The 16,964-nt window shown below is 39.5% G+C and overlaps 1 protein-coding gene across 3 annotated transcripts; it reads right to left on the bottom strand.

The window, feature by feature from the left end:
- Positions 1-1,431: 1,431 nt before the first annotated feature.
- On the bottom strand, positions 1,432-16,327 carry LOC134218259 (zinc transporter ZIP11). 3 transcript variants are annotated; one of them, XM_062697190.1, is made up of 5 exons: positions 15,849-16,327; positions 13,975-14,170; positions 13,830-13,900; positions 1,905-2,959; positions 1,432-1,846 (listed from the first exon to the last, which is right to left on the bottom strand). In XM_062697190.1, exons 4-5 carry the CDS (start codon positions 2,885-2,887, stop codon positions 1,768-1,770), a joined length of 1,062 nt encoding a protein of 353 aa, XP_062553174.1. In that variant the 5' UTR covers positions 2,888-2,959; positions 13,830-13,900; positions 13,975-14,170; positions 15,849-16,327; the 3' UTR covers positions 1,432-1,767. The 3 variants fall into 3 exon arrangements, with proteins under 3 accessions (XP_062553174.1, XP_062553172.1, XP_062553173.1); XM_062697188.1 differs by lacking the exon at positions 13,975-14,170; XM_062697189.1 differs by lacking the exons at positions 13,830-13,900; positions 13,975-14,170.
- Between the last annotated feature and the right edge of the window lie 637 nt (positions 16,328-16,964).

Raw genomic sequence — 16,964 nt, 5'->3', positions numbered from 1 at the left:
TTAGCTTACATTTGAACACATAACACTGAATCAACAATTTGATGCCACAAGACAAGGGTCGAGGCCGCAGCTCTCCATCCTCGAATGCGCCCCACGCACCCCACGCTCGCTGCGCTCCACGCCGTCTTGTAGCTGTTGAGTCGGAAGCGAACACCATCTTTGCACGGTTGCTTTTCGGCATTCTTGCAACATGTCCTGCTCATTGTACCCTTCCAGGTTCAGCTAACTTCTGGATAATGAACTCATCGACCACCTCGAAAATATATCCCCGTCTATCGTGACACTGCTTTCACCCACTAGCAAGTAGGGCATCTGTTCCATTATTAATAACATGCTCCTGTATTAATAACATTCGCATAACAGGCAATTTAGGCTCAATTTGTTTCGTGTTTTATTGTTATCCGGCGTGTTCATTGCTGAAAAAAATCACAAAAATGAGAAATAAAACAATTTGCGCACCAATTCTTTGTTTTCAAATGGTATTGATTTGGGTACATGGTATGAATTCAAGGAGCAGCTCCCCTGCTTTGTCTTCGATGCATTTTTTGTTTGCTCAACGTTCTGCCGGGTCTCTTGCTGCAGCGCGACCGCCCGCGATGCGTCCTTCTCCTCCAGATTCTGTCTGCACTCTTCTACGAACCAATACTTCGTCCCACATACCCACGTTTCTCTCTGCTTCGTCGTTAATAGCTGCTTCAACTGTATCCCAGAGTTCGTCACAATATACAGTGTTTATTTAATTCCAGTTTTACTTGACATTGTAGTGAGGACTGAAAATTGCTATTTCCACATTATTCATCAGTGTTCTATATCACGCGAAAAACGTGTTTTATCAGTGAACATGCATTCGATTCAAATTGATGTGAATTCAGTTTGATGTGTGCTGGCTTTCCCGGTTTGGCTTCAGAGTTGAAGCGAAGCCATTTTCATGCTCATTTTTTCCATCAGAGCATCCTAGTTTCAGAAGTAATCGCAATGCGATGCTAGGGTGATTGTGATAACCGGTGCCAACTCTAGAATCTGTAAGGAAACCACAAAGGAGTTGCTGAAGCGTGAAGATTTACATAGCAAGCAAAGGCTTAACAGGAGCGGGAGGAATCGATAGGTGAAACCGATAATGAAATGAGCTGTTTTGCCCATCTCTAATATAAACCTTTTTCACACTGGGGTGTCCATATACCACGTGGACAGGTTTTGATACCCTCCTCCCCAAGCGTGGACAATAATTCAAAAAATTGTATGAACCGTGGACATTCGCCACACCCCTCCCTTTCCCTAAATTGTCCACGTGGTATATGGACAGCCCCCAGGGATAGCCGCAACCAAAAAACTAAGCAAGGAGGGAAGCGATGAAGACGCAAACCGTTAGTTGTGGGATGTAAGCCGGAAAATAGTAGGGCTTTCGGAGAAATAATCCTTACTTCGTGTTCATAATTGAATCTTAAAAGTGGTTTTTATTTGTACAAACTAATCCTACTTTTTGAAAAATAAAAGTGTTGGGGAAAATATGTTTCAGCGTTATATTCACGCTCAGGCGATAATACCCAGCACTGCAACGGGTATCCCCATTAGCCTTATGGATTCTATTAGAAACCAACTCTCTCTGCTAAATCCAATGTTTTCCACAACGTTCTATTCAGATACAATTAATACTTAGTCGATTAAAGTACATTTCAACAGGATCACATCGGTATGTTGCGTCAAAGTAGTTTTCTATTCTAAATGTAGTTGCTTGTGGTTGGTGTGTTTGCACCAACGTCCAGAAACTTATCCCAGGCCAACATCGAGGCACATCATCACCACAAAACCGGCTATCGTTCCCCAGGTGGCAATCAGCCCATTTCCACTGTAAAATAAAAATAAATTTAATAAGACGCCCACAAAACTTTTAAGCTTCTACAAACCTGGCATGTGCTTCCGGCAAAATGTCATCAGCCACGATGTAGATCATGGCCCCGGCCGCAAACGACAGGGCGTACGGCAGAATAATGCTGGCCACACTCACCGCTACAGCACCCAAGACTCCGAAGATCGGCTCCACCATTCCGGACAGTTGACCGTACCAGAAGCTCTTTCCAAGACTGAACCCAGCAGCGTGCAGCGGAAGACTCACCGCCAATCCCTCGGGGAAGTTCTGAATACCGATGCCGATGGCCAAATTTCGCGCCGCCTCGAACGTCGCCGACTCTGTTGTTCCAATAGCACCGAAACTCACACCGACGGCCAGCCCTTCTGGGATGTTGTGCACAGTGATGGCGACCACCAGCAGCATGATTCGTTTCCACTGTGACAATTGTGCGTCGATCTGACTTTGGCTGATGTTCGTATATGTGGATTGCTCCTTAACTGATCCCTTTCTGCGTTTGCGAGAAACATTTCCGTGCTGGGCGTTCAAACAATCGGCAAAACTTTCCATTCCGATAGCCAACGAGTTATCCTGGGGATTCGGTTGTACTCCTGCGTATGAACTGCGTCCATGCTCCAACGTTGACACCTGATCGTCAATCGCAATATCTGCCTTGTCCTTGTTGGCGTGCGTCAACGCAATCATCATCGTAGGACTGTTAATACCCAAGAACGAAATGACCTTATCCGTACCGTACACGAAGATCGCTCCCAGCAAGAATCCGATCGCAACTGGAATAAATGCAAACTCGCCCTTACTGCCATACATGTTGGAACTCTCCGCTAGCTCGATGGCTGGGGCCAGAAGGGACCAGAAACTGGCCGCAACCATAACCCCGGCAGCGAATCCCAACGAGATATCCAGCGATTTCCTTTGGTTGCCTCGCAAGAAGATGACCATGGCGGAACCGAGCGCCGTTAGACCCCATGTCAGCAGTGTGCCGAGCAGGGCCTGCGTCACGGAACCGAGACCCTGGATCATGGTGGTTGCGGTGACACGGATGTGCGTGTGCTTTGTGGTTTATAGGAAAGGGCGGTGATTTGGTACGCAGATCTGGAAGGAAAGAAATAAAAGTGTAAGCTAAGTGAAATGAGTAAATGCGTTATTAGTTCTAATTACTGAAAATCAAGTAGGTCAAAGATGGTCCAGGGAAGATTCGAAAAAAAAATAACGTAGCGCAGGCGTAATGATGCTTCTGCTGCTTTAGATAAAGTGGAATGTGAAAAGCTGTCGACAAGACGGATCACACTAATTTAAAAAATTAAGTTGAAATTCGTTTCTTCTAAGCTGATAACTTATAAAATCGAAGGTTTTGCTTCCCTGAAGCTATTGTACAAAAATGAACCACAACCAGTTTAATGAGAAAATATAAACTTTTAATTTGTTTAGCTGTAGTTTGCGCTTAGTCATTGTATGTTGTCCATTAGTGACACTTGAAATTATTTAACAGACTTTCAAAAAGCAAGTACTGAGCTGTCTTGATTGATCTATCCATTGATCAAAGATCTTTCATCTCTAAAATTACAAATTATATTCTCCTAAACTTATAAACAGCAAAAAGTAAATCATAAATAAGCAGGATTTATCAGCAGTACAAATAGCACGTGCGGTCAAAGTTCTCAAAAATGATCAAAGTTGAATTTTTAAGCGCGTTTGTTTTTTCTCAAACACCTATCTGACGCTTATCTTTTGCCTTGTTACAAAGTAATCGCTCAAGTAGATTTGCTTATGCGCGGTACAATAAGTACCTTGAGTAATTTATGACGATTCACTCTTTTCAAGGAAAATGGTGAACAAATTTATAAACAAAAGTATAAACCGTACAAAGTGAGATTTGATTTTATTTCAATATGAATATGGCGATTGTAAATACATTGACTAGGGCATATTTCGAATGACAAACCAGGGGGTATTTATTCTTATTTTCTGGTTTTTTCAGCATGAGCAGCAGCAAAGCAGAAAATAAGAATGTAATATTTTGAATCGGCAAAGAACTGTTGTAGTACCACTCGATTCATCATACACTTGGGTAAATCACGTTAAGCACTGAATTCCTCCTTCTCATACATACCCAACGGGTGGTTGTTAGATTTTCTAACTGTTCTGTATAAGAAACTACCGAAATCTGTATAAGAACTGGGAATATGCAAAAATGCTATATTCTTATACAAATGCTATATGAGACCTTACTACTTTGCAAGCTTCTTTTTGCCTTTCTCGTATACTAAGTATACGTAAAGGCTATATGTTCACTCCAAAAACATGCTTTTTATTGAAGGCCGATTTGCTCGCAAGATGCATTCGGCGGGGAATCTTTTCCCATTGTTCTACTGACAATTGCCCAGATCGGACTATGGGCTCAAAAGTTATTTCCAAAACACATTTTCTCTAGACAAAAATGAGTTTAGCTAATTTTAAAGCACTTATCTTTAACCGATTGACTCACAAAAAGTAGCATTCGACGTTCCATTGCTTTCCATTGAGAACTTTGCTGACGAGATCAGAAGCTACAAAAAAAAATCAAAATCAAAATACATTTTACGCCAAAAATGCGTGGAAAGTCTCTCCAACTTTATCAGTTTCCATCAGCCGATTGGCTCGCAACAAATTGTGTTCGTCAGGGAATCCTGTCCGATTGTTTTGCATTGAAAATGGTGTACTAAACCAAAAAGGTTGGTGTCTTGGCTAAATGCGAGGAAGGCAGTACCACTACTAGGTGGTTTAATTTGGGTTTTTATAAGCAAAATGCGTTTCAAAAACTCTCTCATTTTACAGACATTCATTCTTAACCGATTTGTTGTATCAAGTTGCAGCCCATTATTTTGTATTGAAAATGATCATAAAAGTTATACCCAGAATATTAGGCATTAAAAACTAAAGAGCTGAGCAGAATGGATACGTTTGCGTGCGTTTTGACAGTTTTGCCATGGGAAAACTGTCAAAACGCACGCAAACGTATCCATTCTGCTCCGCTCTTAACTCATTTTTCGAGTCCGTTTAAAGAGAGATCTGAGTAGGCAAAGCCGCGTAGTCGATAGCAGTTCTATTCGGCTGTCAGTTTTTTTTTATATATATCCTATTTAAAAAAGAAGTGAATTCGTTAGAAGATCGAAGTAGTCTGTTTCTGTATATTACAAAATATTTCTGTAGAATTTAATTCAAATACATCATCACATGGCCTCCAACTTATCCGTTTGAGAATTGATCTACATTCCTCGATAGTGCCACGGTACCAGCTGTCCGATATGTTCCGCGATTTAATCCCGTGCCAATATGTGTGATAGTGTTACCATCCGACGTCGCGGTCATGGTGTAATGACTACCGAACAATTGTCCAGCAAACATTAGTGAGAAGAAAATTATGTGCGTGTTTCGAATTTTAAACGTCAAGAGACAGCCGTTGATTTCTGCAAGGATGATGAATTTATTTAGTGCTTCCACAAATCGCACCCATGCTTTGAGACCCGATTCAAGAACTCAATTTTCCATAATCTGAACGTTTCCTAATATCTGCTCATTTCAAGGTGTTAAATCAAAATTGTGAGCTGGTACTGAGCTGAATCAACTTGACTATAGCAGCCAGGACAATAACAGCTATCGGAAGCTGATAACCCCACATGAAAATTTCGTAGCCGCCACGTGGTTACCACGATTTCATTGGAAGCAGAGGAGAAAAACAAATGCAAAACTTTAGGAAATTATGTGGTCTCTTCGGATATCCTTGGTGTTTGCTATTCAAAATTGGAGCTTTTTTGGACAAACTAAATTGGTGAGCACGTTCCAGTTCTTTACTTTTCTTTCCTTCATTGCTTCATCAATATATACAAAAAAATGAACTAAATACGTACAGGGCATCGTTTGCTGCTATTGCCGCGGATATTGTGGGAGTCCCAGGTATCCGGTTCACGCTTTAGTCAGCAACGGTGGCTCTTCTTGACCTTCTACTCCCTGAGTAGTTAGTATGAATAAGGGCGTCCTTGTGAAGTTTTGCTGTACCTGTTATGAACAACTAGTACATCCCTTTCCCTCCACATCCTGAAAAAAAAAACAATTCTTCCTGCAGATGTGATTCCTTTTTGTCGTACTAGTTGTCGTAACAAAAAGGCACCAAAGGGCATCTGTGATTTATTTGTCATATCAAAGCGTTCTAGTGCACAATCTTCAAGGAACTGAATTGGTACAAAGGCTAGCGTTTAGGCCAGCGGATCTTGAGGTTCTGAGCAAGATGAATACACAGCTAGGTGTTTCAATTTGCCCAGTTTATGGACGAGAAGAAGGCGGGGGTGAAAAATTCATTTTCGGTGCAAAACATAAACAAACCGGCTGGCTCTTCCATACTAAAATCCAAGATGGCTGAATCGTCAATTTGGCAGATTGGAACACCTAGTGGTGTATTCATCTTGGTTCTGAGTGAGTTCGATCCTCCAGTATATTTTTTACTCAATATTGTGGGCAGACTCTCTGGCCGACGAAGGAGAGAGCTGCAGCAACCGGGGACATTTGCCTCCTCTACGATATCTCACGACGCTTAAGCGGGGCGAAGATGAACGAAGATGAAACGCTGGTTCGTGCACTTCGAACAACTTTTTCAAGTGCCAGCCAGGCCACCATAACCTCAGCATGATCTGCCTAGGATCCGACGTCAATACCGATGCTCCATCACTGCTAGAGATTCAAACAGCCATCCAAACATGAAATCGAATAAAGCCCCAGGAGTCGGTCGCATATAAGCCGAGATGCTCAAAGATGACCCCATGACATCCGCTCAACTACTGCATCGTTCATTTCGTAATACCTGGGACACCGCAACTTTCCCGGTCGACTGGATGCAAGGTATCTTAGTGAAGGTGCCCAAAAAGAGTGACCTGACTGTATGCGATAACTGGCGAGGCATTATGTTGATGTGTACCGTTCTCAAAGTTCTATGCAAAATTATCCTAGCCCAGATTCAGGAGAAGATCGATACGACTCTCCGGCGGCAGCAGGCCGGATTCCGTGCCGGAAGATCCTGTGTGGACCATATTGTCACGCTCCGTATCATTCTGGAGCAGGTCAACGAATTCCAAGAGTCCCTTTACTTGGTATTCATTGACTACGATAAAGCTTTCGACGTGGGGCGCCCTGAGACTCATCGAGGCACAGTACGAGGCCTTTTCGTGTAGAGTGTTGCACAATGGGGTCTTGTCCTTCCAGTTTCACAGTAGCCGGGCAACCATTGGAGAATGTTCTTTTTCTTCTTCATTGGCATTACATCCCCCACTGGGACATTACCGCATCGCAGCTTAGTGTTCATTAAGCACTTCTAAGCCGAGTTACCATTTTTGCATTCGTATATCATGAGGCTAACACGATAATACTTTTATGCCCAGGGAAGTGGAGACAATTTCCAAACCGAAAATTGCCTAAACCGGCACCGGGAATCGAACCCAGCCACCCTCAGCATGGTCTTGCTTTGTAGCCGCGCGTCTTACCGCATGGCTAAGGAGGGCCTCCATTGGAGAATGTTGAAAGCTTCCAATATCTTGGTAGCCAAATGGCGTCAAACGGCGGTACCATGATCGATATAGGAGTACGGATCAAGAAAGCAAGGGCTACCTTAGCGAGTTTAAGAAATATCTGGAAAAACAGGCAAATAAGTGAACGCACCAAAATACGAATTTTCAACTCTAACGTGTAATCTGTGCTGCTATACGCTAGCGAAACATGGTGTGTATCAGTGGAGAACACTCAACGGCTGCAGGTGTTCATTAATAGATGCCTGCGGTATATAATTCGGGCCTGGTGGCCTCACAACTGGATCTCAAACAACGAGCTCCGTCGTCGTTGTCACCAGAAGCCGATAGCAACAGAAATTCGGGAAGTGGGGCTGGGTCGGCCACACTCTACGTAGGGGTGGAAACGAAATCTGTAAACAAGCATTAAACTGGAATCTAGCGGAACATCGCAGCATAGGCAGACCCAGAGGCTCATGGCAGCGTAGCCTAAATAAAATAAGTCGACCGAAATCTAACCTGGCAACAGGTTAAAGCGATAGTTGGACAACGCTCAGGATGGAGATCTTTCAAGTCGGCCCTTTGCACCACTGGAGGTGTACAGGATCCATAGGTAAGTAAATTGTGAATAAAATGAATAAAATATTATGTCCTGCTATCACAATTACTTATTGTGAGTAAATTCGCTGCTGAATGATATAACCTTTGGATGAATTGAATGCAAATTCATCCAAAGGTTATATAAAAATTTCGCCAAAATTAAAAAATAAAATCAACAATATTTTTTGAACTCACAGCAAGCTGCTAAAAAAGCACTACAAACAAGTATAATAACAAAAAATTGAAATCGATGCACATCGCTTCAGCGTAAGAGATTCCAACTATAATTGCCTATCTTAAGCCCTTTGCATACGCATTCTCTAAGATAAATGATTGATCAAAGTTAAAAAATTGAAAAATCAAAAAGCTCGACGAAAAACATTTTTAAAACAAGTTTGAAATCATCAAATAATCAAGAATAACAGCCTTATACGTTCTTCATGTAGCAGTACTCGTTTTAAAAATATGAAAAAAGCTATGATTTCATTCACGGGGGAAATATTTACAAAACAATTAAAAAAAATTATCAATGTTCCCCCGGATTCCGCGACCAAGAAATCGCGATGTTAAGGTGGTTATACAACAAAGCCACAAATCGGCCATCTTGAGAACACGTGCTTTTTCTAGTGATTTTTCAAGGGCACGAATTGAGAGAACCACAACGCCTATGAGGATGAAACATCGGTAGATCGTTTGCTCACTTATGCTAAGCAATCGACTTTAATTTCAGCATTGTATGAAAATTATTAGGCTAGATTAAATCTTTTGATAACAGGAGCAGAAAACCGTGTGGTGAATTTGAAATTCACCACATGGCTTGATTGCATAATCATTTTGGTAGGAGGTGTGGTTGCTAACGTTGCGTTTGGTGACGACGATCAACAGAAGAAAAAACTAAGCATACCAATGACTGTCATGACCAGGGAATCAATTTTTCTTGAATGCGAAACAAGCGACAAAAGAGAACCAACGACGTAGCTTTGTTTTGTCGGATAATGGCAAAGATCCGAAAAGTTTTGTCAGCAACAGAAAAGAAGGCAATTTTGTTGCTAACTTTTCATCCCGCTATTATGCATTATCTCTACAGTAAATTTCGGTTCTATGCTATCATAGTTTCTGCTTTTATGGAAATATTCGAGAATCTAACTTTGATTACAATATTAGCATCGTATTCTCGGAAATATCAGAGCATGCAAGGCAAATGATTCTTGTCATATTGTGTTGGGGTTCTGATAAAGGTTTGTCGCTAGGTGCGTTTGTCAGTAACAAAGTCTGTTGACGACAAAGGGTATATTGTTAGGCGTTGTTCGAATATTGATTCCCTGGTCATGACCAATGCCAAGCCTGATATCAAGTGTCATCGACAAATGGTCGGGGTTCATGCAAATCGCACCAAGCGCCAACGAAAAATTTCCCATTTTTCTGCTCAAACTTTCGTCTAGCAGATTTAATTAGTCGCAAATCGTATCGGATATCCCTCAACCCCATAACTGAGGATATCCTACTGCAAATGTACGCATAATTTTGTATGAAACTATTTCCGCTGTCTTTGCACGAACAAAATATCACAAGCCAGTCGAAAAGTCGCTTGGTGCGGTTTTGTCTGAACAACGACCAAATACAGATTGAAAATTTTCTCAAGTCACGCTCCATGACACAGAAATATTCGATAAAGGAGAGGCAGAGCACCTTCAATGTTCATAAAAATTAGTGTTTTTTAGTGTTTATTTCTTTATAACTCATGTTCAATTTGATTTCCGTGGGTGAAATTATAACCTTGAAATCCTCAAATCGCTCGATCGGATGATGGATTTTTGAAAACCCTTTGTAGGACTAATTACGCATACATCAGAATCAGGGCCGGATTTATGGGGGTGCCGGAGGGGCCGTGGCCCCGGGCCCCACAAATCTTGTGTACCAAAACCAACCTTTTTTGTACATTTTGGGGCCCCCACATACCGTCGGCCCCGAGGCCCTCTTCCGGCTAAATCCAGCCCTGATCAGAATAAGCGACACAATTGGTGTGTGAGTTAGGAGATGACGAATTATGCTATAACCAGAGCAATTCAAAGAACAAGCTTTGCATACGCAACCAATTTCCTCTAACTTTTATCTAGATCAGCGCCTCTCTACCTGGGGTACATGTACCCTGGGGTACACGTACATTCCCTGGTCTCAGAGAGACAAAAATGCATAATGGCGGATATTGTATTGAACTTCAAAACAAAAATTGTGAAAAAAAATCCTTGATTTTCAAGCTTAACACAGCTGTGATTCAATTGCACATAATGAGCTTGGAACTACCATCCGAAGCGGCTTGTTTTAGTACTTTGAGAATTTCCTTCAAGCATAGTTATTAACAGAAAGGAGTACAACGCGGGTTTCCTTTGAATTTAAGGCTTTCTCAGCCACAACATATTTCGGCACATAGATGATGTTTGAAATTCTTGAATTAAACATCAATGTCTCAGTTCTAGAGTTGAAAAATATAAATTCGGACCATAACTGGATTTAGAAACAATGTTAAGTGGAAAGTACCGTGATGTAATGAAATCCGTACAACGCCTGAATTCATCCACCATCCAGATAGATTATAGATTATAGATTCTATATGTATTCTATATGTAAAGGCGTTCGAAGTAATTAATTCAAAAACTTTAAGCTATTGAAGTAAAAAGTAGGCCTTGAAATTAAACAAATCGATACTCGTTAAATGCAAAGTTTCTTGTGTCATATGTTTGCGTATTTACTATAATTATATCATAGTGACCGTGCTTAAACTGCAAATCGTAATGAAAATAGTAGGATCAGCGCAATCTATATCAAATGGATCCCTTCTCAAGGTGCGTATTGAACTTATTAAAGTGATGTTCCAGTGAATTGGTCTGCTTTTAAACATTCAGTCTAATAATAGCTTTACGAATTTTGATATTTTGATTCGTAATCAATCCACGAGGAACGGATTTTGATTCAGCAGGTGATGATTTTATTCATTATTATAAAATGATTTTCGTAGCTTTTAATGCGTGAAAATACCCCACGGTTCAGCACGAGCGCAGAGTCCCAAATGATATCACGCTTGTGATGTGAACATCAATCCAGGACTTTTTTAATGCAGTCCAATCAATCCAGGAAGTTCATCACGTAAAAACGGTGTTGTGTGAAATATATGAAAAACATTTAGAACCGTTGAAATAAATATCAATAAAAACGTGAAACGTTTGGGTGTTCCGTCTTTGGGTGTGCCACTGTCACATATTAGAATCACGAAAATTTTGTCAGAATATTGATATATGTAATTCAATACCTCCTGAATCAAAATAACTATGCAACCGCAGACAGATGTTTAATCAAAGGATTGAAACCCGTACCGATGTTTTTTGACTGAATGAATAAATTAAACCAGACTGATGACATATTGACAAACATACATTTGATATATTTTAACCAGGTGAGCAAAATACGTTCGTTGGTTGACGATTTATTTTTAATATTCATTGTTTTAATTTTAAGCTCTATGAGAATGATAAGAAAAATAATACATAAATTGTTTACATCAAGTTCTTCTAATGAGGTGGACGGATTTTCCCTCCATAATATCAAAGTTGGACAATAAAACCAGTGTTCATGTTTTGAGTTTTTGATCAGTCTTCACCGAGCTCCAAACGTCTCGAAATCAACTTAGCCTACTATGCTGTGGTAGGGCACATTTCAACACAAATGTTCAAAACGACAAAACAAAGATTCAAAAGTCGATTTGTCGAATCTGAGAGAACTCCCACGCAAACCAACACCATCAACACATAGGTGAAGACTTCGGCTACCTGTTGATGGTGTTGGTTTGCGTGGAAGTGTTCTCAGATTCGACAAATCAACTTTTGAATCTTTTTTTACAAAAGCAGATAAGTCGTTTTGAAAATTCTGTACTGATTTATAGTGATTTATCAACTCTCTATGACGAGTTTAGTGCTTTCCCTTTAATTCCACTACGTTTTTCGACCTCAGTGTCTCGTACTTGACTGAAGTAGAGTCAAGTACGAAAAACTGAAGACGACCTCACATTTGAGGTCGAAATTCATATATGTAAAGATAACAAAACGTAGCGGAATTAAATGTATAGTACTATACTCGTCTTAGGGTCGATTTCTTCACCTCCGCTTAGGGCTTAAACCAGGTTTAAAAGTATGGGTAAGCACCGCTTATGAGTTAAGCGTAGATGAAGAAATCGGCCCTTAGACAGTTGAAGAGTTTAAATATTGTTTCTGACTGATTTATCGTTGTAAATCTTCATATAGGTATTGAAGCACTTATCAAAATTATGTCACCGGACAGCCGCTTACTTTTGGTTATTACGTCAAGTAGTCAAAAATAGCAATATTGTGCACAATCTCTTATTTAAGCCATCAAAAGCCTCAAGCAAAAAATGTACTCAAGCTAAAAATGTACTTTATTGATTCGTAAATTTTCCTAATATTAGCTCTCATGGTGAATGCTTTTTCAGCCCATGAAAGGTTGGTGCGTCATTCACTATAAATCGTCTGTAAAAGCTGTAAGATAGCCAATTATAATGTGCTGGTTAAAATGAAAATCGTATGCTGGAACTTGGCAACAAGTGCTCCTAATATTGTCCCAAAAAGTTTTGATTAATCGTGTGGCTATACTAAACTGCGATTTAAATATGTGAATTAAACATGCTGAAATTGTGTGATTGTTATCCATCCGTTAATCTAAAGCGCGAGATAGATAAGTCTATTCAGGAAACTAGTTTATTCGGCAAAAGACAAGACTCCTTGTACAGCATGCATGCTAAAAAGGTTGCTGAAAAATCGACTCAAAGTGATGTTCTACGCAAGTTTGTCAGTTGAAGAAGTGCATGAATCTAGCGTAATGTAATTAAATTATGCTGTGTATCCAGCAATGAGTAATATCTCTCTACAAAACGATATACTATCGCTAAATTATTGATTATTTGCGTGATGAACCAACATTGGGGTCTCCAGTAGCCTTGCGAGCAAAGGCGTAGGATTGCCAATCCGGAGATGGCGTGTTCGATTCTCGGTCCGGTCTAGGATGTTTTCGGGTTTGGAAACTTTCTCGAAACCCTGGGTATAATGTTTCCATTGTACTTGCCACACAAGATACATACTCATACAATGGTGGGCATAGAATAGCTTTCAATTAATAACTGTGGAAATGCTAATAGAATACTAAGTTGAAAAGCATGACAAGTTCCAGTTGGAATGTAGAGCCATTGAACAAGAAGAAGAAGAAGAAGAAGAACCAATGTTACATCCTAGGCTAATAGTACACCCGATATCTCGATATTAATACCACCTGAAGCCTGAAGTCATTATTGTCACCTATCAAATACACAAATGTATAGAAGTTGAAAGTAAGCATAAATTCATTGAAGAACAACACGCAATTATAAACGTTATTTCACCTACCCAGGAAAGGCTTGATAGTAGTGTTGGGACTACCATAAAAAGGCAGAAAAACAAAAGGGATTATAACCTAATTGTGTGTCGTCCAGCGTTTGAAAACGGTTTCTGCCATCAGTGGCATTTTTCAAGAAATCCATCATATTTACGCTACTTTATTTTATTTTTTGTCCAAATTCAAGCGCAATATGTCTTAAACACTTCACTGTCAATAATTGAAATTGACATCTTCCACATACGTGATTTCTCCTATTATAGACTTTCTTCATTTAATCGTTTAAACGGTTTTGGCTTGTTTTGCTATGAAAATGTGACAACGATTCGGTTGTTACACAAGTGTTTCAGGATAAAGAGTAAGGGTTGACTTTTGGTCTATTTTTGAATACTCACGTCAAATGATCGGTTTATGAGGTTGGATATTCGAAATCTTCTGAATGTTTTCCAAGTATTTTGAAGCAGTCCTAAAATTGAAAAAAAATAGTGACAATGAGAAGAATTTTCAAATATAATGAACAAACTGATAATCTGAGCATACCCCAGGAGTATAGAATTACTCATCAGAGATAGTTCCAAATAAAAGTCTGACAAGGGATGTCGATCTTTGAACTAGAGGAATTCAAGCGTGTAACCTCTGCGCCTCACTGGGACGCATGTAAGTCTTTACAATGGAAATGACCCATCTTTATATAGTGAACATATTATTCGTCAAAGCGCAGATCCAGTTTCAAGCTCTAAAACACAAACTAAGATTTAATTTACAGCACCAAATCCTTAACCGTTTCTTCACTGAAAACAAATATAATTAAAGCTAAATCCCACCAGTGCGCCTCCACCGAGGGGCCGGCAAATGGAGGAAACTATTTTCAGCTGACCTTGCCCAATTTGCTGTTGCATTAATAAACACCGCATCGATTTACATCATTCACCCGGAACAGTGGATTCAGGGAATGTATCCCACTAATTGGCGCCAGAATCGAAAAATGTTTCATCTCTGCGCACAACATTCGATCCCCTCGGCCAAACGCAATTCAGAATGAATTACATTTAACCAAGCGTACGTGAGCTGTGGCCTGAAATTGATAAAACTCCTACATCTTGCAGTGGTGGGCTGTGTCGTTAGCGTTTTCTTATCGCTTAGTACAGCGTTTCCCTAACTGTCGCTAACTATTAAGACTGTTATTGCTAATAAAAACTAATTTAAAAGAAAGTCACGAAGAACCGAGCGCAATAATAATGATATGTGCTCATAAATGTGACACACATTCCATCACTTTACAGTTAACATTTTTCATAAAAAAAAATATTTGTTCACTTTTAATTTATTTGAATAATTTTATGGTTGACTAAAATTGCTTAAACTCTTTCAAGTACTTAACAATTTATTGTGGGTTGAAACAAGTTAATGTTACAGTACTGTTAACGAGTCAATGTTACAGTACTTCATAAATGAAGCATGAAGAGTTACAAGACGTCGATAAACTCTTCGGCGACTCACACTGACTTATCTGCACAGCTGGATACGACTTTGTATTTTTTTATAATAATCTGCCTGACAGAGTTAGTGCTTAGATACATTATGTTACCCTAGCACCAGAGAACTGAATTGAAATTAGTTGGTCAAACATGACTTATTATTGAAAATTGGTATCTCCATAGTTAAAAAACATTTTGTGATTTTAAATGTATATTTATGCACATATCTGGAACATTCACATAAATGCTTTTTTAAATTGAATTGAATTCAAACTACCCTAGCAGTCTGAATTAAAAATGAATCCACTTGATTTAGCTTATTAACGAAAACTTATTTGTTTGTATTCCCAAAGCATTATTACAATCCATTGAATTTGCAATGCTTTTTGCTGAGTCACTATTCCTGGAACATAATGAATCTCCAAGTTTACCCTTCTAAACAAATTACAGTTAAGTTGTTTGGAAACCACTGGTACAGACTAGACAACCTCACTAGCAGCAGCCACCATAAAGCAATAATCGAGATGTTTGTCTGTGTCTCCAAACTACATCGTCAGATGGATTGGGCGCTAGTGCGACTCTCAGATTCCTTCCAAAGCCGTCAAACCGAGAAGACATTCACCTTCCTCGACAGGAACACCTTGTTTTGATTTTTGAAACAAACATACAGTGCACTAATCAAGGCGATCAAGTGCGCCGAGTTGAGACGAAGATTTAAAAATCGCGACTAAGGCAGCAAAAACACTGGAATTTTCGCATCGTGATTGATGGATAGAGATTGAAATGATAATTGTTTGTATTACGTGGTCAATCAAAGACGGGGAGTCGTCTTCATCGACATCGATGTTGATTCTGACACCGTCATCAATGTGTGATATCTCCGCAGAACCAATCACCGAATGTACGGGACCAAAGGCCAATATGGATTAAACTCACCTCTCTCCACACTCCGGTGAAGATAATCGTCGGTCAATGAAAACGTCCTACACTGCCGGAAAAGAATCCATCGTTTTCTTTTCTGGGCACGGATTTTTCCTACACAGCCGCGCACTACCCTTTTTGATGGAATCGGTTCGTTCCTGCCTCCTCCAGTGCCTGTGATATGCGACTGAAGTCGAACGAACCAATCAAGAAGACAGATGTTCAGCCAACAACACTCAGGATGAAGTGTGTGGACATTGCACGAACACTTGGCAGAGAGTAGTTTCGAATACCGGAATGAATGAAGAATGTGTGAGACAAATCTGACAACTTGTAAGAAAACTGTTTTTATTGTGGAAATAGCATTCATGGCATATGTGATTGATGAACTGTCCCATCAATCAATATCAGTATTCTCGACTGTGAAGAAAAACAAAATTTTAACCCCCGAATGATTGGCATCAAATGGATAACTAAAACTTAAATAGGAAGACTGCTTCTTTTTTTTCAACAATTTCAAAATATTGAAAACAAATTTACCCAAAATATTTTTTTTTGTTAGCAGATTTTTTGGCTTTATTTACGTGAATTTTAATTCTTTGAAATAGTTCTTCCCTGTTTGTTAATAGATGTGCATTAGAATGTTTTCTCTTATTATGATTATGTATTTATTTTAAATCTTATAAGACCAATAAATAGGTAACAAAAATAAACATAAATCATAAAATTTCCAATAAGACATTAATGCAAACAACTGGAAACAAAGTGGTATGTATATATAATGTCAAAGAGAAATGTCAATGTGCAATGAGAAAACCATGGTATACTCGTACACTGTTGCCGGACTCCAAACTAAAGTAGATTGAACAGAGGTAACGAAATATCCAGTTTTCTACGTTAAAATCGATCAATGACACAATAAAGCTTGTCCACGTTATATTTCGGACAGTCTGATAATGTCCAAATGATTTATTGCCATTTTATGAATTTAGACGACAACTAAAACATGCTGAAAATGTCACATAAAACGAAGAGATTCAGCTGCCATGTAAATTGATCGTCTCAGTGATTTGTAATTATTTTAAAAATCGCATTGGAAGATGAGTGTCCGAAATTTAACGTGGACAGGCT

Source organism: Armigeres subalbatus, chromosome 2 (assembly GCF_024139115.2).
Source record: "Armigeres subalbatus isolate Guangzhou_Male chromosome 2, GZ_Asu_2, whole genome shotgun sequence".
Taxonomy (NCBI): Eukaryota; Metazoa; Arthropoda; class Insecta; order Diptera; family Culicidae; genus Armigeres; species Armigeres subalbatus.
This window is presented reverse-complemented; position numbering and strand designations above follow the sequence as displayed.